The 26,200-nt window shown below is 55.3% G+C and overlaps 1 protein-coding gene across 3 annotated transcripts; it reads right to left on the reverse strand.

Moving 5' to 3' along the window:
- Positions 1-311: 311 nt before the first annotated feature.
- On the reverse strand, positions 312-26,200 carry RCC2 (regulator of chromosome condensation 2). Of its 3 annotated transcripts, none has more exons than XM_021095430.2 (13): positions 26,131-26,200; positions 24,700-24,985; positions 19,478-19,571; positions 16,033-16,176; positions 12,668-12,799; positions 12,240-12,328; positions 10,497-10,611; positions 8,288-8,454; positions 5,785-5,965; positions 5,392-5,497; positions 4,538-4,610; positions 3,508-3,585; positions 312-2,739 (listed from the first exon to the last, which is right to left on the reverse strand). In XM_021095430.2, exons 2-13 carry the CDS (start codon positions 24,976-24,978, stop codon positions 2,635-2,637), a joined length of 1,563 nt encoding a protein of 520 aa, XP_020951089.2. In that variant the 5' UTR covers positions 24,979-24,985; positions 26,131-26,200; the 3' UTR covers positions 312-2,634. The 3 variants fall into 3 exon arrangements, with proteins under 3 accessions (XP_020951089.2, XP_020951088.2, XP_084819137.1); XM_021095429.2 differs by having other exon boundaries at positions 26,024-26,200; XM_084963011.1 differs by lacking the exon at positions 26,131-26,200 and having other exon boundaries at positions 24,700-25,096.

Below are 26,200 nucleotides of genomic sequence, written 5' to 3' on the forward strand. Positions count from 1 at the left end.
AGACAGGGTGGGCAGAAGTGGAGCGGATCACGTTTGAGGGCACTACGCAGGTGTTCCGTGCCTCGTCTCATCCTCTCACAGCCCTGTGTGACAAGAAGGAACAACTGCTTTGAGTTGGGCCACTGGCACGCTGAAGCCTCTCCTCCAAGGGGGCACCTTTCAGGGGACAGAGCCGCCCAACCCCAGCGCGGCTTAAGCCAAGAAGTTGAAGCCTAGAAGCGACTGGCTCCCCTGGGGCCCCGGGCAGGAGGTGCGCGCAGGAAGCTGTGCTGTGTTGTTTGTTCCGATGAAAAAGAAGTGCAAAAGCCGAACAGAGTAAACAATGATGCTGTTTATTTAAAATGTTTACTCCAAGAAATATATATATAAAAAGACAATTACAGCACTAAACCAGGCACCTTCGACCAAATCACAAGCTCTTCTTGGGTTCTCCCCTTCACTCCAAGCCTCCTGGCCCTGTCTCCTTCCTGAGCTGGAAGACTCAGGTGCCCCAGGGGTCGACACCATGTGCACCCCCCAGCCCAGGCCGCTGTGCCACCTCCTCTGGGAGCGCACCTCTCCCCAGACCCCAACTCCTTGTTCTAAAGGATCTTCCCCACTAGGCAGCTCGTTTTAAAATTCTAATAAGCCCAAAAGAGTGACTGTGAGAGAGGAGAGGGCCATCTCCACTTGGAAGATGCTTCTCTGCTCTGGTCCCAGACAAGGGGTCCTAGAGCCATTGGTGGGTTTCAGACAAGTCTGCTTGAAGGTCAAAGCCCCGCTTGGTTAAGGACAGCTCCTGCAAGGCCAGGACCTGGGTGACTGCTCCCTTGACTCTCCTAGTGACCGTGCAACCCAAGGGAGGCTGCGAGGGGACAAGGAGCATATGCGTCTAAGCCTGAACCAGGAAAGAGGTCTGTCCGGGGAAACCGAGGGGTTCTATGCAAGGAAGCTTCAATCAGAGATGGGAATTCTGGGTGATTTGGACAAATCAGGTTAGTTTAGCAGAAGCTCTGAAGTTGCAGAAGCTCCTCCCCTGGACTATACACACAGGACAGTGGAGACGAGCATGAAGCCAGACAAATCTCAGACGCAGGCCGGCCTCCTCCCGCGAGGCCTTGGGACTGGCCAGGACAGATACTGCGACACGGCCTTCAAAGGCAGAAGCCACTGTCAGGAAGCGCAAGGAGGGGGAGGATACGAGTGGGGAAAAGCAACGACGACTAGGTCATTTTTGGCATTTTAACATCAAGACAATGACAAGTGGTAACGATAGCAAAGCAAAAAGAAAAATAATAAAAGACCAATATTTAACTTTCCCATCCACCCAAGTCTCACACTGAAGTTCTACCCCCATCTCCCCCAGAAGCACCACTGAACTAAAAATCTATTTTAAAGCACCCAAACCAGTCCAGACCCTCTCGAAAGCGAGAGCCCAGCCAGAGCTGTCGCCTCTCTCGGGTCCAAGCGAGAGGAGGGTTCCGGGAAAGGCACCTCGTAACTCGCGCAGAGCAGCGCAGCGCCGGTGACGGGCTCGGGCAGAGGGCGCTTGGCGGGGGAGCTGGGGTGGCGGTCACAGCCTCTGCACCGACGCGGGGAAGGGGGACGTCTTCTGTAATCCCAACTATTTGGTAGCACAGCCAAGCCAACGTGACAAGAGAGTTGGGATAACGGAACAGGGACCCGAGCCTCCGAAACAGACCAAGTCGTTCCAGCAGGATCCAGCGGAGGGGGGAGTAAAAGGCTGGTCACCCAAAGGGCTGATCCTTCTCTGCAAGGACTCACTCCGGAACGCACTGTTTACCGCTGGCTGGTCCATCTCTAACGGCAACTGCTGGCAACGCAGCCCCAGCTCCGAGGAGCCCTCAGGTCGGATCTCGAACCAGATACATGGTCCCCATGTCTGCCCACCCTCGCCCAAGTCCCCATTGGTTCCACGATCACCTGATTTCCACTTGGACTTCTTTGACAGCTAAAGTCAACACAGATGGCTAAACACAGATCCGAGACCCCCGCCAGGGGGGAAATGGCAGGTTCTATTAATGTCGCAGCCAAAAGGCGGTGGGGCTTACAAGCAGCCAAGGGGAGAAGCGGAACACACGCGGCCTCAGCCGGTCTAGAAGGAAAAGCAGGAAAGAAGTGACCCAGATGCTTCCCAGCACGCGGGTGTGATTTTGGATGGAGATCCACCACCGGGGACGTCTCTGCCTCAGGTGCTGCCGGCTCCCCCAAGGGACACTTTGTTCTGAGCACGTGGTGACTCCGCTCGGATCACATCGCTCATCACAACCGGAGAGGGGAGTTTTGAGAAATGTATTGAGAGAAGAAGGGACAAAAGGAAAAACAACTTAAAAAACAAACCGAAAAAAACCTAGATTGCTCAAAGTTTCTGCCTCTTTTGTAGGAATGGTAAGTCAACTATGAGCAAATATTTTAATTAAACAGTAAGAGGGAAAAAAAAAAAAACACTTTGGAAAGCATACAGAAAAGGTAGTTGACGTTGAATCACTTATAAAACGGAACTTCAGGGAGTCTAACAAAAATGCACCTTCGGTCAACCTTTGCTTTTTTACAAATTCCTCGTTCGACTTCTCGTCCCAGTGCACATGGAAATGACAGCTGCCGCGAGAGGTGGAGCCGAGAGACTCCGCGAGATCAGAGGGTCCGGGGGTTGTACTCTGGCAGTTTCTTGATCTTCTCCTTCTCGGTCTCACTTTCGTCTCTCGCTATCACCAAGGAGTGTGAGTAGCCCATGGCGACCTGGGGACCAACCAGTGTGGGTGGGCAAGGGCGCTCCAGCTCCACCCGCACCACGCTCGGGGTAACCAGCACAAGACATGCCGTGGACCCCAGCAGCTGCGCTGGCCAATGGGGTCGGTATGGGGATCAAAACGGAGGCACCCTAAAAAAGCTCAAAAAAGCCCTCAGTGGAGGACCACCAGTGATAAGGTGACCTGCCACTGACACCCTGCCAGCCTGCTTCCAGGCTGCCACAGGGGACGGGATGGAAAGACGCCCAGCAGGCAGGGTTTGGACACCGACTGCTGGCAGAGGCTGTTGGGGGCTCAGGGACCATGCCCCCACTCCCTCTGCCTTTCTGGACCACAATCCTGCCCAGTATGAGGAGGGCACAAGCCCCACCTGTGCTTCCGTGACAAGGGCTGGCAGCCTGGCGGGCTAACAGCCAGGGGCCTCGCCCCGCAGCCTAATGGTGCAGAGAGTTCAGGGTGAAGGTGCAAAGCAGACGTGGCTGATGCGTGGCCTGAAACAAACCTGCTGTGGCTGGACCCTGGCAGATGGCCCTCAGGGTGAGCAGTGACAGGGCCTGGGCAGCTGGCCTCTATGCCCTCCCTGTCACCCACCACCACCAGAAAACTTTAGCACAGGGACAGGAAAGCAGCACAAGGAGGTGTCAGATTAGGCTCAAAAGGGCCACGATAACCAGAGGCCAAAAGCGAGTTGACTGAGCAGCACACCCAACTCTGCTCTGGCACCCTGGCCTCGCCCATGCCTGGGCACCGCGCTCACCTGCTCCGTGAAAATGCCATCCAGCGTCTTCACCTCCTGAGCCGCGGTGGAAGACTTGGGCTTGTGATCCCCGTAGCCCTGGCAAGGTGAACAGGGGATGCTCAGGGAACTGGGGTCACCAGTTGGAAAGGGAACCATGGCCACCATGTGCCTGGTCCTCCAGGGGCTTGGAGGCCCCGGGGGCCCAGCCCCAGGCAGCCACCAGACTGCACCTGTGCGCACAGCCCTGAGCAAATGGCACCCTTGGCCTCCAGCCCTGAGACGGGGCGGGGGTCGAGGAGCAGCTCCCCGTCAGCTCCCATCCACGAAAGCAGAGGGGAAGGAATAAGACCTGCTCCCAGCGGAACTAAAAGAGCCAGGCTGACGCTCAAACTGCCATTAGAGGCGGCAGGCCGTCGGGATGCGCTCCAGAGCCCACCTGTTCTCGATGAAGCTGCTGATCGGTGAGGACTCACCACGGCCCAGAGGCTAAGAAGCAGGCCCTTGGTCGAGAAGGCCAAGTGAGGGCGGAAAACCGAGGGCCGTGGGTTCTAATCACTCAGGCCGCTGAGCTCAAAAGCAGGGAACACAGACAAACTCATTTGAGAAAAATGACGGAGGAATGTCCGCAAATGACCTAAGAAGCTAGAAACCAGGAAGCCGGGACACGCGGTCAGTACTGGCCATGCGGTTTAAAAGGACACGCTGTTCCTGGTGACCAAGACCCTCCTGCAGGGACAAGAAACTGCCCTCTTTCCTTTCGACGCCACCCCACGACTACAGCTGACAAAATGCAGGGGGTCGAGATGCCCCCCCCACCCCGCCTTCCGCTTAACACCGAGGACAGGAGAGACTTTCCCGACTACATGATGGGCAGAGAGTAACTGACAGCTGGAGGGGCCCAAACGTCAGGGGATATACTGCGGACCCTCAAGAGACAAGGGAACCACCACCCCCCATGACCGCTTTCCTTCTGCGTATTTTCAGGAAGCGGTTCAGGGAGCCCAGGCCGGGTTCTGCCTCTGCCTCTGCCTGGCAGGGACCAGCTTACCAGTTCCCCAAAAGTGGGCGATGGTCCCCAGCTGATGGTGCTCTCGTCTGCGGCCACGATGATGCTGCTCTTCCTGCAGAGGCAGAGCCCGTCAGCGCTGCACCCACCCGGTGGCCCGGGCCACAGCCTGTGGGCTCCCGGCCTGAGTGCAGGCTGTGACCTACTGGTGTTAAAATCCAGCAAGTCCCATTAAAAACTCCATTTCCAAACAACACGGCACGGGCTCAAACCCCAAACGCTGTCCCCCACAGGCCCAAGCTGCAGAGCCCTGGGCCCCAGGAACCACAGGACCCCAGACCTTTCCGCCACACCCCCACTCGGGTTCTGGGGCTCCTGGAGGGGGGTCACTTTTGGAGGCACACACACACTGGGAAAGGAGACACCGAATCAGGATGAAAGCAGAGTTCATTCTAAAGCAGGTGGAATGTGACGGCCAGTAACTTGGGCGGGGCTAAAGGTGGCAAAAGCCACATCAATCCTCGCAACGACCACCCTGTCATTCCCGCACGACCTGGCAGGTGGTCTGGATCAGCAAACTCCTCACCGGGAAGTGCCAGACAGCGCCACAGGCGTCCCCCAAACAAACTGAGAACTGACTTGGGACACTTCCTTCTTCCCCACGTGTTGCAGTAACCGACTCCCTCCTAACTAACAGCAATTCTGAACCCGAAGCGAGAGCGCACACGCCAGGCCGGGAACACTCTAGGTGACTTTCTGCGGAGGCCATGGCGAGGTGAGCACAGCCCTCCTGCCCCTCCTGACTCTGGAATCCGGGGCCGACGCCCCGACAGGGGGGGCCCAAGTGTGTCCACCGCACCCGGGAGGGAGGCAGGACAGACATCCCACTCACGCACCCGCAAGCCAGGCTCCGGATTCTCCAGCCGCAGAGGTCCTGCACGGCCTTGGGGTACATGGTGGACTCCCGGGACGTGTTGGTGGCCCCCCAGAAGAACAGACCACCTGGGAAAGACAAACAGGTCCCCACTGAGACCATCACCTCCAGGGCAGGATTCTCCTCTCAGCAACACCCAGGAGAAAGGTAAGGAGGAGACCCGCCGGGCACAATGCCTGGCACACGTGACAAGGAGCACTCGGTCCAAAGAACCCGAGACGTCGAGGAAGCCACAGTCCCGCTGTCTTGAGTAGGACAGGGCTACGGGACTCGCCACGGAGCAAGGGGCCAGGGCGGGAAACCGCGAGTCTGTTCTGGACTCGTCCTCCAGAGGCCCAGCCGGGGAATCACTGACCCACTTCACTGACGGCAAAGGAGCAGGTGTAGCCGGCGTAGATCTGGGATGCCCCGCGCCCGGGGAAGTCGAACAGCTTCACCAGGCGGGGGACCATCTCGTCCTTTTGCTCGGCGTGGCCCAGCCGGCCATAGCCACCGAAGCCCCAGGAGAAGACGCGCTTCTGGGAGTCCAGGACCAGCTGCAGGAGACAGAAAACGCAGGGCTGCAACAGGGAATCAGCGGCATCTCCGCTGTCCCGAGAGCCTGTGCCAGTGGCTGAGGACCAAGGGCAGAAACAACCAAGATGAGCCTCCTCTGATGGGGGAGGCGCCGGCAGCCGGCGCGGCCTCGAGAGGATGTTTGCTATTTCCCGTTCCTGCCATCGTCCCGTCATGAGCCTTCCCCTGCCCCCCATCAGCAGCACGAGGGCTCTGTCTCCAGAGCAGGCCGACGTGCTCCACTTCCTACTTCGATCCTGACTAACCCGCAGGCAGAGTCCAGAAGAAAAGCCCCACCCGCCTCGGGTCCACCTGCAGATGGGTCCACCCAGGTCACCTCCACCCAGTCACAGGTGCTGTGCGCATTTCAACATGCCAACAATTCAAAATCCATATTCTGGGAGCTCCCGTTGTGGCGCAGCAGAAATCAATCCGACCATGAGGTTGCGGGTTTGATCCCTGGCCTCTCTCAGTGGGTTAAGGATCCGGCGTTGCCGTGGCTGTGGAGTAGGCCAGCAGCTGTAGATCCGATTAGACCCCTGGCCTGGAAACCTCCATATGCTGTGGGTGCGGCCCTAAAAAAAAAAATAAAAACAAAAATAAAATAAAATCCATCTTCTTACATGCGCCCCTATGTTCACAGCAGCACTATTCACAACAGCCAAGACACAGAGCGCCCCAAGTGTCCACTGACAGATAAGACATACAATGGAATACTACTCAGCCATTTACAAGAATGAAATAATGCCATTTGCAGCAACATAAACGGACCCAGAGGCTACCATCCTAAGTGAAGGAAGTCAGAGAATGCACAGAATGCATCAACAGCAGGGTCCTACTGTTAGCACAGGGAACTCTACCCAACAGTCGGTGAAGGTCTATGTGGGAAAAGAATCCGGAAAGGACTGTGTCCATGCGGAACCGAGTCACTGTGCCATCAAGCGAAAACCGTCACAACATGGTAAATCACTCCTACCTCAATAAAATGGAGAAAATGGAGAAATGTGGAAAAGAATGGGTCTGTGTATCTATGTATAACTGAGTCACTTTGCTGTACAGCAGAAATTAACATACTGTAAGTCAACTACACTTCAATAACAGAAAAGAAATAAGAGAAAGACCATATGGTATCAGTATAGGTGGAATCTAAAACACGACACAGGTGAACTTACAAAACAGGAACAGACTCGCAGACATAGAAGACTAACCGATGGTTACCAAAGAGGAAGAGGGAGGTTGAAGTTTGGAGTTTGGGATTAGCAGCTACACACTACTACAAATAAAACAGATAAACAACAAGGACCTACGGAAGAGCACGAGCACTCAGTATCCTTTAATAAATTATAAAGAACAAGAACCTGAAAAAGCACATGAATATATATTTATAAAACTGAATCACTTTGCAGGACACCAAAACAAACACGACTATACTTCAACTAAGAATAACACGTAACAGGAGTTCTCACTGTGGCTCGGCAGTAACGAACCTGACTAGTATCCATGAGGATGCAGATTTGATCCCCGGCCTTGCTCGGTGGGTTAAGGATCCAGTGTTGCCATGAGATGTGGTGTAGGTCGCAGACACGGCTTGGATCCAGCGTGGCTGTGGCCAGCAGCCATTGCTCTGATCCGACCCCTAGCCTGGGTACTTCCATAGGCCGCCAGCGCAGCCCTAAAAAGACTAAATAATATAACAATAAAATGTCTCATGTTTGCACTGTGTGAATGTACAATCTGTTAACACAGTTTGACACCAGAGGCCTAAATAAGATCTATTTCTCCTGCCCTCACTGCACGTGTGAGCAGCCATTGCTGGCCTGGGGGAGACTGCGATGTCCCAGCCCTGAGGTCACTCAGCTGCTGAGCTGCACACAGGAGACCAACCTGTCTCTGGACTCCCACCCCACCGCACTTCAAGAGAGAAGGAAAAACAAGTCTGACCCTCAGGCACTTCCAGGCCACACAACTACAGAGAGGGAACTAAGATAAAAAGATGCATATGCAAAAACCCTCTTGCCATTTGTCTAGAGGGATCTTTTAAGAAAACACCCTCAATGATTAAGCCCATTCAAGCCCCCCCATAGTCTTTCTGCCACAGGATGTCCGCAGGTTCTATCAGACAGAAGACAAAAGCAGAAACACTGTTCACAGCTCGATCCCAACCCTTAGCACCCTGGAGTTTAGCTCTGTCTGTAGACGTCTGGTGAGAATAACGCCCCCAGACAACTGAGGGTGCAAAGCCCTGGGGGCGGGGCAGGATGCCCAGGAAGCCAGAAGAAAAGCCAGGAGCACTGACACCTTACCGTGTGGTTAGCGCCGCAGGCCACATCCCGAACGACGACGTTTGGGACGGGCAGGATCTGGCCGTCCTTCGTCTTCTCGATGAAGATGGCCACCCGCCGGGGCACCAGCTCGCAGTCGTACTCTATCCGCTGCGCCCGGGCGATGAACTTCCCGTCCGAGTTGTGTCCTGCAGCCACCACAGAGCCAATCATCAGCACCTGCCCAGTGGGCCAGTCGGGGGCTCCCGGAGACCCCAGTCGACCAAGGCAGTGTCCTCCAGTCTGAGGCAATGACCCAATTAGTGGGGCAAGGAATCCATATTATGGGTTGAAACCAGCTATTTTTAAAAAACCAAATAGAACAGACTAAGAAACACCCCAGGACGCTTTCTGAAACAGAGGAATTTTGTAACAATTCTCTGCATGTGTGTCTATGTTGGGGCCGGGCCGCAGCCCACAGCAGGAGGCTGCAGATCCAAAGGAATGGCCTCCTGAGCCCCATGTGGTGGGGGGGCTTGAGGAGTACCGGATGGGCCAAGAATGGACCAAAATGTTCAGCACTATTTCCCAGACTTGTGTTAGTATGAATTACCAGTAACCTGACAGATCGCCGTGGTTGTCAAAACCACCTCGTCTCTGCCTTGCCAGACCCAGTAAGCACAGGACAGCCAGAGTGGGGCTGAGCGGGTGCTGGGCGCACTGCACCAAGGTCACGTTCTAACTCTGAAAGGACCTCTCTGGGTTTGGACAATGAGACTGAAAGCCATCTTTTTCCTTTGGCCGCACCACTGGAATGTTTAAGTTCCCAGGCCACGGATCAAACCTGTGCCACTGCAGTGGCTTAGGCCACCGCTAACCCAAGTCACTGCCATGACAACACCAGATCCTTAACCCGTTACGCCACAAGAGAAGGCCTGAAAATCCCTTTTAAAATAAGCTGGGAAGAATAACTGACTCTACATATAGAAATCAAACCAATTTCATGAAATACCTATTACAACTGAGTGTAAACCAAGCAAATGAGTCTGTACCAAGTGCTTAAAGGGGAACTGGCTCACGGTAACTGCTCATAAACGCCAGCCATCAGCATCATCACCAAGGTCATTTCGTGTCCCTGAAGGACAATCTACCTGTCATGTCGAGCTGCCTGTCCGCAGATCTGGGGCAGCCGCAGGCAGCAGGGGGGCTGCACACGGTTCCGGAAGTAGACCAGAAACTCGCTTCCGGTGTTTTGCCCGGGGCTGGGGAAAGCTCCAGGGCCTGTGGCCATGGAAACGGTTTCGCCAACAGTCTCTGGCAACTCCCTGGCAACCAACACTGGATGTGCAGAGGGGCTGTTCTTTCTTATTCACTCTGACTTAAGTATATTTAGTTTCACCAAGTCACTGTTCCCTGAAGTCTAAAGGCCAGTGAGATGCTCCTCGTTCTATTTATACCGACTTCCATCTGCCTGCTCTTAATGACGCGGAGACCCAGGCAACCCAGATCCGGGGGCTGCCGAGGATCCGGAGTGGCACGCCGCTAAGGAGCCAGCAGAGGGCGCCCACTCCTCACCTCCCACTTGGAAGGAGCCGGGAGGTGGGAAGACACCAGAGGAAACAACACTTGGGTATCAGATGGGGAAAAAAAAATGGAGACCTTGTAGAACCAGGACCGAAAAGCACTTTCGACTTCCAGAGAGCGGAGTACTCAGTAACAAGTACCGGGAAGTGCTTTCTCGGCTTTTCTTTTCTATTCGATGAAATACAAATAAATGTGTTTTGGAGGAGTGTATTCTGCTTCGGGACACAAATTGGGAAGGGAATCCCACTGTGATGGGGTCCCGGCTCCGTCACGGCGACCCTGGAATAACGGCCAAGGCCCAAGTTTTCAGAACATCCTTACTCTGGTGTCATTTTCTCACTTTCAATGAAGGCAAATCTTTAAATATGAAAATGAATGAAGGTGATTTGATTAAAAAAAATTTTTTTTAAATCATTTCATATAAAAATGAGTTCCCATGTCAGGAAAAAAAAAAATCTTTTGTCAGACACAAGCCTTGATTTTCATGAAGTCACTGGAAGACTCCACGACACGCTGGGCCACTCAACGAGACATGCACTTAATGGACCGAGGCCATTATCTGCGATCAATTACCCACATTTCTATCATGTGTGTGCAGCCCCACACCGCCTTCTGGTTCTAGACATACAGTTAGATTACAGAGCTTTTAAAAAAGGTTCTTCCATACCCAGCTGACCATATTCAGGGCACCCAAAGGAATAGAGGTTTCCTTTGCAGTCCATTATCATACTGAATTCAGCCCCACAGGCCATTTTGGTAATTGGCTGGCCGTTGTACATTATCTGCAAAGAAAAGACAGGAGACTTTCAGTTTTTTTTTTTTTTTTTTTTTTTTAAAGGATTGATCAAGTCTCTACCTCCCCATAGGTTGGTGTGAAACAATTACTAGGCTACAAAGGATTTGTAATGGGCCCAACAACGCTGAAGGCAAAAGCTGAGAACATAAAGAAAACACCTCCCAGTCAAGTTCAAAGGCAGGCAAATGATGTCCCTGAGTCTTTGTAACCCTTAAAATGCCCAACACCAGGCCTCGCATGTTCTGGTGCCCAGTGAATGTGAAATTCAACTGACCGGCGTGGGTACGAGGGCAAAGAAAACAGAAAACAGTCACATTTAGCCTCCAAGGCGCACTTCAGTCACCAGTGCTTATGTCAGGCAACTTGAAAAAAAAGCTTTTACAAGCATTTTTGCCCACCAGTAAGATGAACTGTTTTACACTCTCTTTGCTACTGTAAGAGCTGCCTGCTAATGAGTCTAATTGAAGGTGTGAATAAGAAATATAATGGTTTGAAACAAGAAGACAGAAGAAGACAGCAAAGGCCCTGAGTAATTTCACATGGGATTTGGAAACAAATCTGAGAAAGTACTTGAAGACTCAATGTTGCAACTAGTCAGTCTGGGAAAGCCCAGCTGGGGGAACTGGAGGGCACGAACCACAAGGCAAATCAGGGAAGGTGATGAGACTGGAGATGGGGCGCTGGGTCCAAGGCTCGTCCTGGGCCCTGCTCACCCTGGCAACCGTCACATTTCCCTACTGAGCTGACAAAACAGCATCACTCAAAGATTCTCCCAAGGGAGTTCCCGCTGTGGCTCAGGGTAACAAACCGACTAGTATCTATAAGGATGTGGGTTCGATTCCTGGCCTTGCTCAATGGATTAAGGATCCAGTGTTGCTGTGAGCTGTGGTGTAGGCCGCCAACTCTAGCTCTGATTCGACCCCTAGCCTTGGAACTTCCACATGCTGCATGTGCAGCCCTAAAAAGCAAAAAAGATCCTCCCAAGAAACCGCAAGTACACTTGGCCACGGTCCCTTTTCAAGATCAAGAAATCTGAGTCCCTCCCCTCATCAGACTCACTGGCCTCCTGCTGCCTCCTATCAGTAGTTGGTTTTTTAAACATAAATCCCACCCCTTTAACTTACTCTGCAGTTTCTCAGGAATAAGAGACGACCCACCTGCCATTTGCTGCCCCCCCCCGGCCACGCCCATGGCATGTGGAAGTTCCCAGGCCAGAGATCGAACCCCAGCCACACAGAACCTGACTCAGCTGAGCCATTAGGGAACTCCCTACCTCCTGCGTTCTAAGCACTTAGCAGGTGACTTCTTACAGGTCAACACTCAAAGTACCTGCAAGTAGGGACAAATCACATCCACGTAACGATTTCCACTTTCTGTGGAATAAAACAGGCTTAAAATAGGCCTCTGGAACCAATTATTTCAGTCGGAACAAAAAACTATTTTGAGGACGTTCTTCAATTGTGACCATATATTAAACCTGCTCCATTCAAAGCATTGAGAGCTGCTTTTACAAGGGTTTCAGTAACTCAAATAATGGCAATTGGCTGATCTCCCCCCAGAAAACCTAACACAAAAGAGAAACAGAGGCCCCGAAGGGGGGAGGAGGGCGGGTACCTGCGCAGGGCTGGGAACAGCATCTGTCTGGTTGCCAAGGCCCAGCTGCCCCATCTTGTTCTCCCCAAACGCAAACACGGAGCCTGTTTCTGGAAGGAAAAGAATGACATTCATGACAAAAGGGAAAATAATGCTGGGCGTTCTGAACTACATTTGGAATCAAAAGCTCAAGCATAATAAAAACAGCTCCTCTGCCAGAAAGAATGCTAGGGAGACTCTCCCAAAAGGGCGTGGGGCGGGCCGCTCAGGGCAGAACCATTTCCCAGCAGACACCCATCCTCGGCCCCGGGCCTCCTGCACCTGTGGGTGAGGCTCCTGGAGAGTCAGACCTTCTGATCCAGTGGGGGGGCAGCCCCACCTCCCCCCACCCCCACCCCAGGTGGACGTCTGGCCTCTGATGGCTTTTCAGGGAACCGGCCATTCCTTACCTGTCAAGGCCAAGGTGTGGTTCCGTCCACACGCCGCGGACACGATCACCTCGTGGCTGAGACCCTCGAGGAGTCTGGGGGCTTCAACTCTCTTGGTGTCACCATGGCCCAGCTGCCCCTTCTCGTTTCGCCCTGTGGGTGAGGAACAGGGTTGCATGGGGAGGAGGGTGGGCGGCCAGGGCAGCCGCAGGGCTGAGTCTGGGCCCCCAGAAGGCGCCCTGCAAACCCATACCCAAACCAGGTGAGAGAGCCAACTCCTCAGGCAGTGCCAGCCTTTCGAGGCTGCCAAGCAGGGTCGGGTAACCTGGAAGATGGGTAGGGCTGTCCCCACAGTCACCTCTGAGGGCAGCTGCCAGCCACCACCTCACCTGCACCCGCTCTGACCCTCTCCTCGGGGGCAGCGGCTGGCACCCACGCAGCACTTCCACCAGCTCTCTGCCCCCTCGGGAAAAGGCAGAGAAGCCAGGACAGGCCTGGGTGCAACATACCACAAGCAGACGGGCTCATGGAAACTCACAGCTCTCACTTCTCACCACACCTGCCAGACACCGACCCCCTCATCCGCTTCACTCCGAGAGGTATTTTAAGACCGTGACACCTGCCGAGTAGGAGTCTGGCTCCCCCAGGGCTCTGAGCACCCACCACGGACCCTTTCTCGTCTCTCCTTCTAAGCCCACCTGGCCATGGACTGCAGGGGGGGGGTGTCAAAGGCCAGCCTGCTCTGAATACAGGCCCTTCCTGTGGCAGGCCTGCCTCTGCTTCTGGGGCTGTGCTGGTGCAAAATCGGGGCAGGAGGCCCCGGGAGCCCAGCCGGCCAGCCCCCACCCTCACCCCCATTCAGCCCAAAGCAGACGTGGGGAGCTGGGGGACCAGAAGCAGGCTGAGCATCCCTGAACCTCCCCTGGTTTTCATCACAGCCTACAAGAGTCCCCAGACGAGACCCTCCCGTGGGCTGGGCCTCCCCCTGGTCCCTCTATAACCAAGAGAGGAAGCACACTTGCCACTGAACATTTTGGGAGATTACACCGGGCCAGAAAGTCAGGTAATTCGGGAAGGGGAGGGGGTGTTTCCGCAGCCTCCCCAACAATGAGACCTTTGACCCTGCATTCAGGAAAGAGGGGGGGCAGAGCCCCAAAGATGAGCCCCGACTGTGGTGGACAAGGCTTAAGAAGGTGTGACCGGCTGTCAAGAGGAAGATCGTCTTTCAACCTTGATGGTGGAGCTCTGGGGGGACGGCAGGCGCCAGCTTTTATTTTAGCTACGGAGTCTGCTCTTCAGGGCCGCACCCGCAGCACACGGAGGTTCCCGGGCTAGGAGTTAAATCAGCTACAGCTGCCGGCCTAGGCCACAGCCACAGCATCTCAGGACCCAAGTGGGGTCTGCGACCTACACCACAGTTCACGGCAACACCCCATCCTTCACCCACTGAGTGAGGCCAGGGATCGAACCCGCATCCTCATGGATACTAGTTGGGTTTGTTAACCACTGAGCCACGACAGGAATTCCCAGACACCACCTTTTAACGGAAACTGCCCAAGTTCACGGTGAAAGGCACCTTAAAGAAGCACCAACCATGAGCTTTTGGCAAATGTGAGAGGCCAAGTGGCCAGCAGGTGTAGACCTCCTGACTTACAAACCACGAGTTGTCCTGGGTACTGTACCTTCCAGAGACTCACCATGGACTAGGGACAGCCCCGCTGGCTGGTGCCCCCTAATGTGGCAAGCCTGCTCATGGGCATATCTTTCCTCTGGAGCCAGGTGAGATCACAGGTTTTCGAATCATTCCCTGCCCACAGGGAAGCCCAGGGGACGTTTTCAGAAGCACCATATTAAGAGAAATTCAGCGGAGATCAGAAATAAGACAGCGCTGAGTTTCTGTCGGGGCTCAGCAGTAACAGACCCTGACTAGTATCCATGAGGATGCAGGGTTGATCCCTGACCTCCCTCAGTGGGTTAAGAATCTGGCATTGCCATGAGCTGTGGTGTAGGTCACAGACTCAGCTCAGATGTGGTGTTGCTGTGGCTGTGGTGTAGGCTGACAGCTGCAGCTGATTTGACCCCTAGCCTGAGAACCTCCATATGCCTCAGATGTGGCCCTAAAAAAAGCAAAAGAAAAAAAAAAAAAAAAGAAAGGGAGTTTCCTTTGTGGCTTAGCAGTTAATGAACCCAACTAGTATCCATGAGGACCTGGGTTCGAACCCTGGCCTCACTCAGTGGGTGAAGGATGGGGCATTGCCGTGAGCTGTGGTGTAGGTCACAGACTTGGCTCGGACGTGGTGTTGCTGTGGCTGTGGTGTCGGCCGGCAACTGTAGCTTCAATTCAACCCCTAGCCTGGGAACTTCTATATACTGTGGGTGTGGCCCTAAAAAGACAAAAAAAAAAAAGGGAAAGGAAAGACACAGGAAGCTGGAAACTCTGACACAGAAGGCAGCATTCTGCGGGGGGGGGGGGGGGGCATTGGGGGAGGGACACAACTCCAACTGGGAGAAAAGGAAAATCGTGGCAATGTCAGCGTGTCACCAAGAAACTACAAAGTTTAAATTTGGGCCAGACACACTTGTTAGCTTTTTTTTTTCAAGAGAATTACAAAATTAGCAGAGTGCAGGGAAGACAGCAGATGTTAATATATTTGGACTTTGGTACAGCCGCTCATGAGATTGCAAAAAATGGTTCAAACAGCCCGAAATAAAAATGCAGTCATATGGACGCAGAACCAGCCAAAGGACCAGAAACAAAGGGTGAGGACAAATGCCAACACCCTCCGGGTGAAGAAGAGTCCAGGAGCCACCAGAGGGTGTGGGGGAAACAGCTTCAGCCAGGACAGGACCAGAGGGACTGATCAGGAAGAGAAACTGGACACGAGGCAAGGAAGCCTCTGCAGGGACCATGAAGGCAGGGAAGCTGAAGGGCAAGCCCCTGCACCCAGGCCAGGGGGGCCAGCAGGGGGGCCAGCTGATCATCTGTGGAAAAAGTACTCCACTGTCTGGGGAAACGGAAGAAGAAACAGGAACAAGACTGCAGAGACTCGGGCTGATGTCACGACGTGGCAGAGAGAAAAGCTGGTGGCATTTAAAGTGACAAGAACAGAGGTCTACGTCACACTGTGCCGCGGGCGGGGGGTGCTGTGCGCTGGGGGACAAAGTGCCCAAAATAGGAACTCAATTCTAGACACCTTGGTATCGCAAAGATCCAGATTCATTCAGGAAAAGGTTGTTTAAAGAGGATTTGGACCAAAACGTGGCAGAGGAGTGAGGGGGGTGTGCTCACGGGGCAGAGGAGCTGGGGCCAGGGGACCAAGGAAGGATGCCCACCCTGAGGGGCCCCGCTCCGTGAGTCCCCCGGTCCCTGGCCGCAAGTCACTTACCCCAGCTCCACAGCTTCCCTTCCGTGGTGATGAGCAGGCTGTGGGCAGCGCACGACCCCGAAACCACCGTCCGCACCCGGACCCCCGACAGGCACCCATACCTGTGGGGCCCCCACAAGTTCTGACCCAGGTTGCGGTAAGCAGCTGGGAAGAGAAAACATCAGACACCTGGCGTGAGCAAAGACCTGCCCTGACCGTCCCCAGCCGGAAAGGCCCAGCCCCGTGTAAGGTACCCCCTCAGGAGTGCCTGGGGCCCAGAGGGGACCTGTCAGCCGCCAAAGACCCTGTTCCACCTCTGTCTCTGGCCCAGACCCACGGGCAATGGCTGCATACTGGCAGCCAAAAGGCAGGTGCCTCCCACCCACAGCCCCTCGGGATGGGACCGACCCAGAAAAGCAGGCATCAGACCTGAGTCTCCCTCCCCTGTCACGGCAGCTCCCTCCCAGGCCTCCACCTGAAGGTGGGGGGTCCTGCAGCCAGAAGGCTCTCTGGGGGCCAACCCAAGTGTCCCCACCCTCCAAAGGGCCCGCCCCTCCCCAACCCCCGCACCCAGCTATCGGGCCCTCTGCCCAACGCCAGCACATCTCCATCCCCATCTTTCTCAGGGGTCCCGTTGTGCCGGCCAGATCATGACCCCTAGCTCTGCCCAAGAATTTGCTTCCCCAGAAGCCCTTCCTTGCCCCCTGCTTGTCCTTCAGACCTCAGATCCAGCCCCCGCTAGAGAAGCCCTGCCCGCCCACTCCCACCTTTTAACTCGTCACCCCAGGCCCTGTGAATCCCGTCACACTACTTATCCTACTGAATTCCCAGGGCCTTCCTGCAACCCAAGGGCGGGGGCCTCCCTGTGCCTGGAGCAAAGCAGGCACTCGGCCCGGGAGGAGTGGCAAAAGACACAGCCACCTCCTCTGCACCTTATTAGTGAACAAGACATAGCCAATTTTTGGCTGAATATTCTCAGCTTGGGACTCTCAAGAACAGAAAAACGAGCCTGTTTCTAGGTCTGTGATGACTATTATGAAATGCTCGCTGCTGCCAAGTCAACTGTGTCAGATTGATCTGGATGCAGGAATGGACTGAAAGGCCACTGTTTCTCTATCAAGTACCTGGCTCCGTGGGAAAGTCTATCAAACTGTGCCCGCCCTGCTGGCACCTCACCAGCAGAGGGCACCAGGCGAGGCCTCTCTTCGTTACAGGGAAGGTCAGGCAGAGGAGGGAAGTTCCCTGCCACTGGGGACAGCCCTGAGCTTCTCCACCTGAAGACACCCCTCTAACTACCAAAAGGTGAAAGAAGACCTGGCAATGTCCTGGGAAAGAAAGAGCGAATGAGAAACGAGAGCCTTCACACCTGTGCTAAGGGCTGTTCATCTTGGAGGCAAACTGTCATGGTGGCATAGATGCCATGTACCATGTCTGTGGGCAAAGGGGCCAGGGACACGCTGGCTGACCCAGCGTGGCTACGTGGACCCATCTCACACGTGGGAAGATGCTCTCGTTTGCCCCCTGCATGAGCTCCAGGAACGTCAACGCCCAAGATGCCATCAGCTGGTGAGAGGCAGGAATTCTCAGGGCCGCCCTAGGAACCCGCGCAGGGATCCAAGTCAAACTAAACACACAGCGGCAGTCCCTGGCCTGGTCCTCGTCAGAGGTGGAGCACAAATCACAGCCATCTTGAAACCAAAGGACGCCTCAGGTGCGGTGGTGCTGCTTTTACACGGTCCTCAGTGCTAGGCACCCAAAGGCTACGGGCCCTCTAGGAAGGAAGGCACACTTCAAGGCTGGGAGGGACTGGGGAAGACCAGGGTGGGAAGGAAAAATCCTCTTCCCTCATGTTTGGCACCAGTGGAAAACCAATTCTCCCTCCCTTCGTGTCTGGCTTCAAGGGCCCTGAGAGCTGAAGGATGCTGGAAAATTTTTTTTTGTCTTCTTGCCATTTCTTGGGCCACTCCGTGGCACATGGAGGTTCCCAGGCTAGGGGTCTAATCGGAGCTGTAGCTGCCAGCCTATGCCAGAGCCACAGCAATGCGGGATCCGAGCCGCGTCTGCGACCTACACAGCTCATGGTAACGTGGGATCCTTAACCCACTGAGCAAGGCCAGGGATCAAACCTGCAACCTCATGGTTCCTAGTCAGATTCATTAACCACTGAGCCACGGCGGGAATGCCTGAAAAACACTTCTTAAAAAATCTTGTTTAGGAATTCCTGCTGTGGCAGTGAGTTAAGAATCCAACTGCAATGGCTTGGGTTGCTGCAGAGGCACAGGTTGGCTCCCCAGCCTGGAGCAGTGGGTTAAAGGATCCAGCATTGCTGCATCTGTGTTGTGGGTCACAGTTGCAGCTCAGATTCAATCCCTGACCTGGGAACTTTCACATGCTAGGGGTGTGGCTGTTAAAAACACTTTTTTCTTTTTGGTTTACTTATATAATAATAGACGCAGCCCTGCTCTCCCCGTGGCACCTACCTCCCCCTCTGCAGTGTCTCCAACTGCAGGTGGGCCACTCAGTTACAGATCAGCTCGAGGCAACAACGGGACACATGTGCAGGGACTGGGAGGGAGACTGAGGTGACGGCTCCCGGGAGGGTTCCAGGTGATACCAGGCAGGCAGCTCGGCCAAGAGCTTGGTCCTGAAGACCGGACACTTTCCATGACAGCAGACAACAGCTCGAGCCTGCTTCTGTCTCAGCTGGACCCTGAGCGCCGCTGAAACCCCGCCTGATGTTTCCACAGAACAAGAGGATCTCCGCGGCCCACCCTGAGGCCCTGGGGAGTGTCAGTGTGCAAACACTGGTTCACCGGGCGATGCTGGAAAGTACTTCAGGAATCCTTCCAAATGAGATCAAGAAGCCATAAAACGTGGCAAAGGGCCAGCCTCCCTTCTCCTGGATGGGCTGGTATTCCCCCGAGGAAAGACACACATTTTCTTAAAGCCTTTGGGGACTAAGTTACTTCTTGGGACGTCTCTGCTCCCCCAACCTGTTACCTGCTCCGTCAAACCAGTTCCCACAGCAATTTCACAGTGTGCAAAGGAACAGGGACTCTTCCGAAACGTCCAACAAGCTTACCATCTGACACATGACAAATACTGAGGGGAGTCTGACATCCCCACAACACCAGCCTCTTCGTTTTAATGGAAATAAATGACACAAGAAGGAAAAAAATGTGTTGGTGCTCATTTGAGGCTACGACTTATATCCTTCAATTTAATCCCAACCTTCTTTCAAGAGCAGAGCTGTCGAGTGAAAGTCTTGCCAAAGACCTGGGTTCGAACACAGCCCCACGACCAGACTGGCTGTGTGGCCTTGGGCACGTCACTCAGCCTAGCTGAACACTGCTGTAAAAGCTGAGAATACCTACCTGGCGGTGGTCACCAGAGCCACACCACACACCTAACACACAGGAAACAATCAGTAGCAGCATCGGATGGGTTTAGAAACCGTGGCTCATACCTTGTTGTTTAGGCACTTCTTTCCGACCAATCAAGTCCCAGTTGGTTGCCCCAAAAATCAAAAGCTGCCCTTTGCACTTAGACCCTTCAAGTTTCTACAGAGACAGAGAGAGAGGGAAAAAGAATTAGCTCGCGATGCTCTTCTAGCTTCCCAAACCTGTCCAACGACTGCAGGAAACAAAGAAAAGGCAGTCGTCATTCCTGCTTTCACCCGTGGACGGAGGGGCCCGGCCTCATCTTCACCTCGGCAGCCGCTTGAACGTGCGGAACCTGAGATGCCCCGGCAGCTCCTTGGTTAAGCCCACGTTCGTTTTTATCCTTTGGGTTCTCTCTTAAAACATCTTTGGCAAAGCACCACAAAGGAAGCCAAGGGGCCTTCCTCCCCGCCACGCTGCCAACTGCCTCACACAGGTATTTCCAAGAGGCCACCGTGTCACACAGGGAGTGAGTGGGAAAACCATCACCCTCGGGGCCAAGGCTGCAAGCACAGCAGGCCGCACGTGGACTTGAAGCCTTGAGGGCCCCATGGCTTCTCTGCCTGGCGACGACACACCCATCCTCCCTGTGTGCTGCCCGCATGGCCAGGAGCCTTGGCGGGGACAGGGACTCGAGAGCCTGGAGCTCATTTCCACCAGAGGGAGGAGGACCTGGGTGGGGCTGCACCGGTCTGACCAGGGTAGCCTCTGAGAGGCTCAGTCTCGCTGCTGGCTGAGGGACAGAGGACCAATGGTGAGTGGCCCCACTGGCATCCCTCGGCCTCCATCCTCCGTCACTAGGGCTACAAGCGTTCACTGTCACAGGGAACACGTGCCACTTTAAGAAGCCACAGTCCAATTCCAGGCAGCACTCACTCTGTTCTCAGCCTTCCCTTGGTTCTTAAGATGCCTGGGACACTTTTTAAGGTCAACTTTGAGTCACAGGTTCAATTCTGAAGTCCCCACTCAGTTCCACCCAGGCAGGGGAAGCCTAACTTCCTGTTCTGCTTTCACCCTCTACACCTCATCCTCCCAGGACAAGAAAAGCAAAGAAGGGGTTTTTCCTTCCATTCACCAAAGCGTTCCTGGAAGGCACCAAGAAAAAAACAGACCCAAGGGCTGCAAATCCAGGTCTAACCTCTGGGTGGTGACGACTCCCAGTGCGGTGGGTGAGAGGAACACATCTTCCCGGGAGAGGGGGGGGAATTCCACGTCTTAGGGGACTCTGTAAACCACCCCAGCCCTGGACCGGCCCCACCATGCTCGGCCACGTGGGCAGGGCTGGGGGATGCATCCATCCACCGGGCACACCCACAGTCAGCTCGCAAAGGGGTGACAAAGCAGCCAGGGCTGGAGAGTGACTTCGCTGCGTTAATTATTCAGAAAATGACCTTAGTCAGGGTAGGCCAAGCCCCAGCACCCACAGCCTCGGGTTACTGGAATGGGAGCCGAGTTTCCCCCGGTTATCTCCCCTTCTTGGTTTAACTGGCGGGCCTGGCGGGAACATTCTACAGGTAGGTCTAGCGTCGGGGACAAAGCATCAGAGGACTGTCAGGTTCCGGGCGGAAGGCGCGCCTGGGTCTCAGCCCCCATCACTGAGTTACTCTCCACTACCCCGCAGGTCCACATGCAGGGGCAGCAGAGACTCAGGAGGGAACTCATGCACCAGGGGATGAGCTGCCAGGCCAGAGATGGGTGGGGAAAAGCAGCAGAATGATGTCAACCTCAGGCCAGGCTGACCCCACTGGTCCCCCGGCGGGCAGGGGACCCCTATGCTGTCACAGCACTTGCTACGACTGTGACACCCTCCACACCTAGCCTGCCAGAACTGCCTCCAGCACCCTGGGCATGAGCAGGGTTTAACGTCTTCCCTGTGACTTGCAGATGCCAGCCTCTGCCCAGGAGGTCACGGGCTCGTGGGTACTGGCCCATCAGCCAGCTGGGCATTTACACGAAACGCCGAGCTTTCTGTTTCTGATACAAAGCGTGTGTGGGAAACCGGGTCTAACCCAGCAACAGAGGTCTGAGTCCCAGGAGGGTGGCAAAAGGTTCCTTACTTGGGTTTTTATGTCCTGGGCCTCACTTCCTCACACGTTAGATGCTCTTACCTATGTACCTTGTGACTGTAGGCTGCTTACCTTTATTTCTCTCTAACTTAATTCTTCCGTCCACCTTCTATGAAATTTAAAATTCAAGGAAGGACTGGAACTCCTGACACCTCTTAAAATCACAGCCCCTGTCCCTCTCTGTTACAGACCTGAACACACCCAGGTGTGTGGTGGCTCCACCCAGAGGACTCCAGGGGCAGCTGCCAGGGCCGTGAGAGCCAGAGGACGTGGGACCCCCAGGTGGAACAGGGCCTTTGCAGATGGGCCGAGATTGTTTTAGGGATGAAGGCAGCAGCCATACCACCTGTGTCTGCAAGACACGTGGCAGAAAAGCTGAGAAAACCCGTCTCCCAACAGGATGAGGGAACTTCATTTCACCTGGCTGCCTGCAACAACCTGGTCACGGAAGCTGGCTGAGACCAACAGCCTGGGCAGAAACGGGCGATGAGCGTCTTCCATCAACAAAATGGGGTTTCTGGACCAAAGTGATTTCTGAATTATTGCCCAAGTGCAAGAAGCATGTTTGTGAGGCCAGAGTCAACCTTTACCATATATCCATTTAAGAAGGCTGCTCTCGGTGGAAGGAAGACCATTCAGAATCATGCCAGCAACAATGATTCCCCAGTGGGCTATCAACTCAAACAGGCTTCATGCTCAGTTTTTAGTTGTATTTATTTGGTCCTTTTGGAAAAGACTGGGTTGTCGCAGGATTCACAAAACCCGAGCAACCCAACACTGAAGAACTACAAAGACCTGGACAGTTTTCGACTGCTCACCTATCTTCTAGGATTCAGCCAAGGCTGCTTGTCTTACCTACGGGTTTATTAAGTTCACAGGGAATTCAGGCTGCATCAACCCCAGAGGATCATAAAAATGCTCATCGGATGTAACTACAGAGAAACGTGAGGTCCTTGGAGAGAGCATTTTCCAAGACTGAAATCCCAAGAATGTTTCATAAAAACACACATCTCTTCCTTGAGGCAACTTTCTCCCTCATCCATCCCAGCAACTGGGGGTCACCTTTCACAAGCCCAACACCTACAGCGCTGACTGAAGGCAACGCAGCTCAGACGACTCCTGGCAGCTGCTCTCACGCAAACCTCCTTCCAACAGCCCTCAACAAGTGGCAAGGCTTGCAAAATTCTCAGTAAAAAGCCTCTTTCTGGAATAAGCTAGGGACGGCTGTTGGCCTGTGGCAGCAGACAGGATTCCCATGACTGCTTACCAGGCGCTTCCCTTGGAGTCCAGGAACCTGAGCCAGGGATACACCCAGGACCACAGGCCATGCCCACCTAGGACGAGGCAATGAGAAGGCGATAGGGCAGCATGGGCCTGGCCTTGAGCCTGGACCAATGGACGCTAAGAAGAACTTGAAGCTTGAGGTGTGTGCTTTCCATGAGACACAGAGAAGCATCCTTTGTTGGGACCTGTCTCCCACCTTCCTTGAGCCTAGGATGGCATGCTGGCCAGTGCACTGCACTCTCTCTGTGACTATCTTCTTCGGTGAATCTCAGCAGCAGAGTAAGAATTTTTTACTTCCTGACAACTAAAATCACTGCTCTAACAGGTGGACTAGAAACACCCAGACAATACAGCAGAGGCAGAGCCCCAGCTGGCCTTTCTTTTCAGTTCCCTCTTAACACTGTGATTGGAGGGCAAATGTCTGAGGCCCCTGAGGCCCCCCACATTTGTTAAGAGGAAACACTTCCTGTGCTGTTTTCGCAATACTGTGGCCATTGCCCTGGCACTGGCCTGGGTCCCCAACCCTGGGTAAGACATTTCAGTGATAGAGGCTCTCCTTCACGTCACCCTCCTCCATCATCTGATCCTTTCCACTGAGAGGACAGTTGTAAGGCATTTTCACATGAATTTGCAGAGGCGTTAAGGATGACATCAGAGAAAACCTGAGCCCGGTGGAAATCTAGCCCCATGTGATCTTCAGCTAGGCCCTTATGCTCTGTGCCCCAGTTTTCTCATCTACAAAGTGGACCTAGAAGCACAGTATTTTTAACCATTTAAACACTGCCTGAGATCCTCGGGAGGAAAGCACCGAGAAAAGGTATTGAGAAAAAGACCTCTTGAGGCTGTCAGACTCTAGACCCTTAGCAGAAGTTCTTACTCTTTTGAAGTTATTGGAGCATCTGGGGAAAGCTGTGGCCCTCTCCCTAAAGACACGTTCCACACTAAACCTGTGGCTTTTGAGCATCTGATCCCAGGTTAAGAGCTCTGGCTCCGCAAGGTTTTGCAGGTACATAAGTTGGCCACGATCTTAATTAACATTTGAAGACCAACTCTAATGAGCAAACTGAAACTCATTCAGACCACGGAGATGCTTCTTGCCTCGGGGGAGTACCGCACAGAGCCCATATCAAGCATCCGCACGCTCGGACCGCAAGAGTCGAACAAAGCCCAAACCCCCCTGCGGGTGGGGGGGGGCTGCCCGACCTCCAGGGGGAGCCTCTCCGGAGCATGCGCCCTCGCACCCTGCCCCAGCGCCCGCCACCCCCGCCTCCCCCTCCTCCCCGGCAGCGCGAGTCGGCGCAGGGCCGCATGGGGCATGCGCGGCGGCCGCCAGGCCCCGCCCCCCGGGAGCGCCGGAGCCGAGGCGGCGGGAACCTCAAAGCCCCGGCATGAACCGTCGCTCCCCGCAGCCCGCCGGCGGCCCCCTCCCCCGGGGCGCCCAGGCCCACTGGCTGTTCTGGGGGGTCCGGGGCAGCCGAGGGCACGCAGCGCCGCGCCCCGCGCTCGGTGCGCGCCTCCCCGCCTCCGGCCGGAGACAACTTGCAAAAGTCTCCCTTCCCGGGGCGGGAGGGGGAGGGGAGGCGGAGGGAGTCGGATCGAGCGGCGCCGGGGGCGGGGCCATGACCCCCTCGCGCGGGCGGGCGCGGGCTCCGGCCGCCCCTCCCCCGGCGGGGGGCCCGGGGCGCGCGCCCCAACGGCCAACGGCCGCGCGGGCGGGAGGCAGCGGGGGTCGGGTAGGCCCCGGCCCGCGCCTGCCCCGCGCCCTTTTGTTGTGCGGCGGCGGCGGCGATGATTCAGCCCGCGGCCTGCGCGGGGCCCGCCGCCCCCGGTCAGGACGCGCGCGGTGACGCGCCGCGGCCCTCGCCTCCCCCAACCCCCGCCCCCGGCCCCGCACTCACCACGCGCTCCTTGGTGTGCTCCGGCTCGGTGATAACCACTGCCGCGCCGCCCGCCTTGGTCGTCGCCGGCCGCGCGGCGCGCTTGCCCCCACCGGGGGCCCCGTCGAGCTCCAGGCCATCTTCGTCGCCGCTACTACCGCCGCCGCTGCTGCTACTGCAGCGCTCGGGCCGCTCGCGCTTCCTGCCGGCCGGGCCGCCGCGCTTCCTGGGCCCGGCGCGGGCCGTGCCGTTGCCCGAGCTCGGCTCCTCCCAGGCCGCCGCCGCCTTCTTCCTGGGCATGGTCGCGCTGGAGGAGACACGGGGCAGCGGCGCACAATGGACGGGTTATAAACTGCGCGGGGGGAGGGGAGCCAGCCGAGCCACCGGCCTCCACTTCCTCCCCTGCCCTCCCCAAAGTGGCGGCCGCGGGGTGGGCGGAGAGGGGGCGAGCCGGGAGGAAATCGCACCCCTCCCGGGCCCCGGCGCGCCTCCTCTGGGGAATCCCGCACGGGAGCCCAGGTCCCCGACTGCAATCCGCTCAAGGAAAGAAAAAAAATGGAGAGCCCCCGGCCCATCCTCAAGTTATGTTTGCCTACATCGCATCACAGTTGCAGCCAGGTTCCCAAAAAAGTGAAGGGAAAGCAAGAGGGAGTCTCTGATCTCCTGGGTTTTAATTAGAGGAGGCTTCGGGACACTTCAAAGATCCCCTTTTGGCTCCTCGGGTGGTGAAGGAACTCCCCCCTCCCCGGTTGCCCCACCTGCTGCTTTTGTCTCCGCACCCCCCCCCAAGCCCACTCAAATGCAATTCTATCGAACCCCCGCGTGAGCCCCCAATTCCGCCTCAGACTGGGGGTTCCGACCTAGGGCTCTAATTAGCCGAATCCCTCCGGGTGGGCTGCCCCCCGCGGGTCAGTGGGGAGGTGGCGCGAATAAAGCGGGCCCCCAGCCCAAAACACCTGCTCGCACAGACACAAAAATTAAACTTTAATGGTGCCCAACTCTCTCCCGGCCCCTCCCGGAGCGTGCAGCTCAGCGGGTCCCTGCGATTCCGGCTGCAAAGTGCCCCGCTCCACCGCTACTTTCCCCCAGCGTCCCTGCGTCTTCGCCCTGTCTGCTTTTCTTTTTTTTTTAATTGATTTTGAACAATGGGATCTCTGTCTGTCTCCGATTAAACCACGTGGGTCCGCCTTCCTTCCCCTTTTTATTCATTCAATTCCTCCCAACCCCCCTTCCCCAGTTTTTTTCCTCCTACCTTTCCCCTCTTAAGAAAAAAAAAAGGGGAAAAAAAAAAACTTTCCCAGACCCCGCAAACTGATCATTGTGGATTTTCATTTTCAGCTCCTACCTGGTTGGAGTGATGCGAAACCGGAGAGAAAAAGAAAGAGCGGCTAAAAGACGAACCAAACGGCTTTTTTTCCCCCCCAGCCCAGACGAGGGCTCCAGCCCACTCACCAGATACACTTAAAATGTAAATACGAGCTTCCAGAACAAATGCTACAACACAAAACAGAAACACATGTGC

This window comes from Sus scrofa, chromosome 6, assembly GCF_054392235.1.
Source record: "Sus scrofa isolate SSC_HxYL_T2T_F1_AM1 chromosome 6, Sscrofa_HxYL_maternal_Yorkshire_Landrace_v2.0, whole genome shotgun sequence".
In the NCBI taxonomy this organism is placed as follows: Eukaryota; Metazoa; Chordata; class Mammalia; order Artiodactyla; family Suidae; genus Sus; species Sus scrofa.

Coding starts and splice junctions, on each gene's coding strand:
- RCC2 (XM_021095430.2), bottom strand. CDS start 24,978: ATGCCCAGGAAGAAGGCGGCGGCGGCCTGGGAGGAGCCGAGCTCGGGC. Junction 5,966..8,287: donor CCTGCGGCGCTAACCACACG/GTAAGGTGTCAG, acceptor TGTCTCCTGCAG/CTGGTCCTGGACTCCCAGAA. Junction 5,498..5,784: donor CTTTGCCGTCAGTGAAGTGG/GTCAGTGATTCC, acceptor TGTCTTTCCCAG/GTGGTCTGTTCTTCTGGGGG.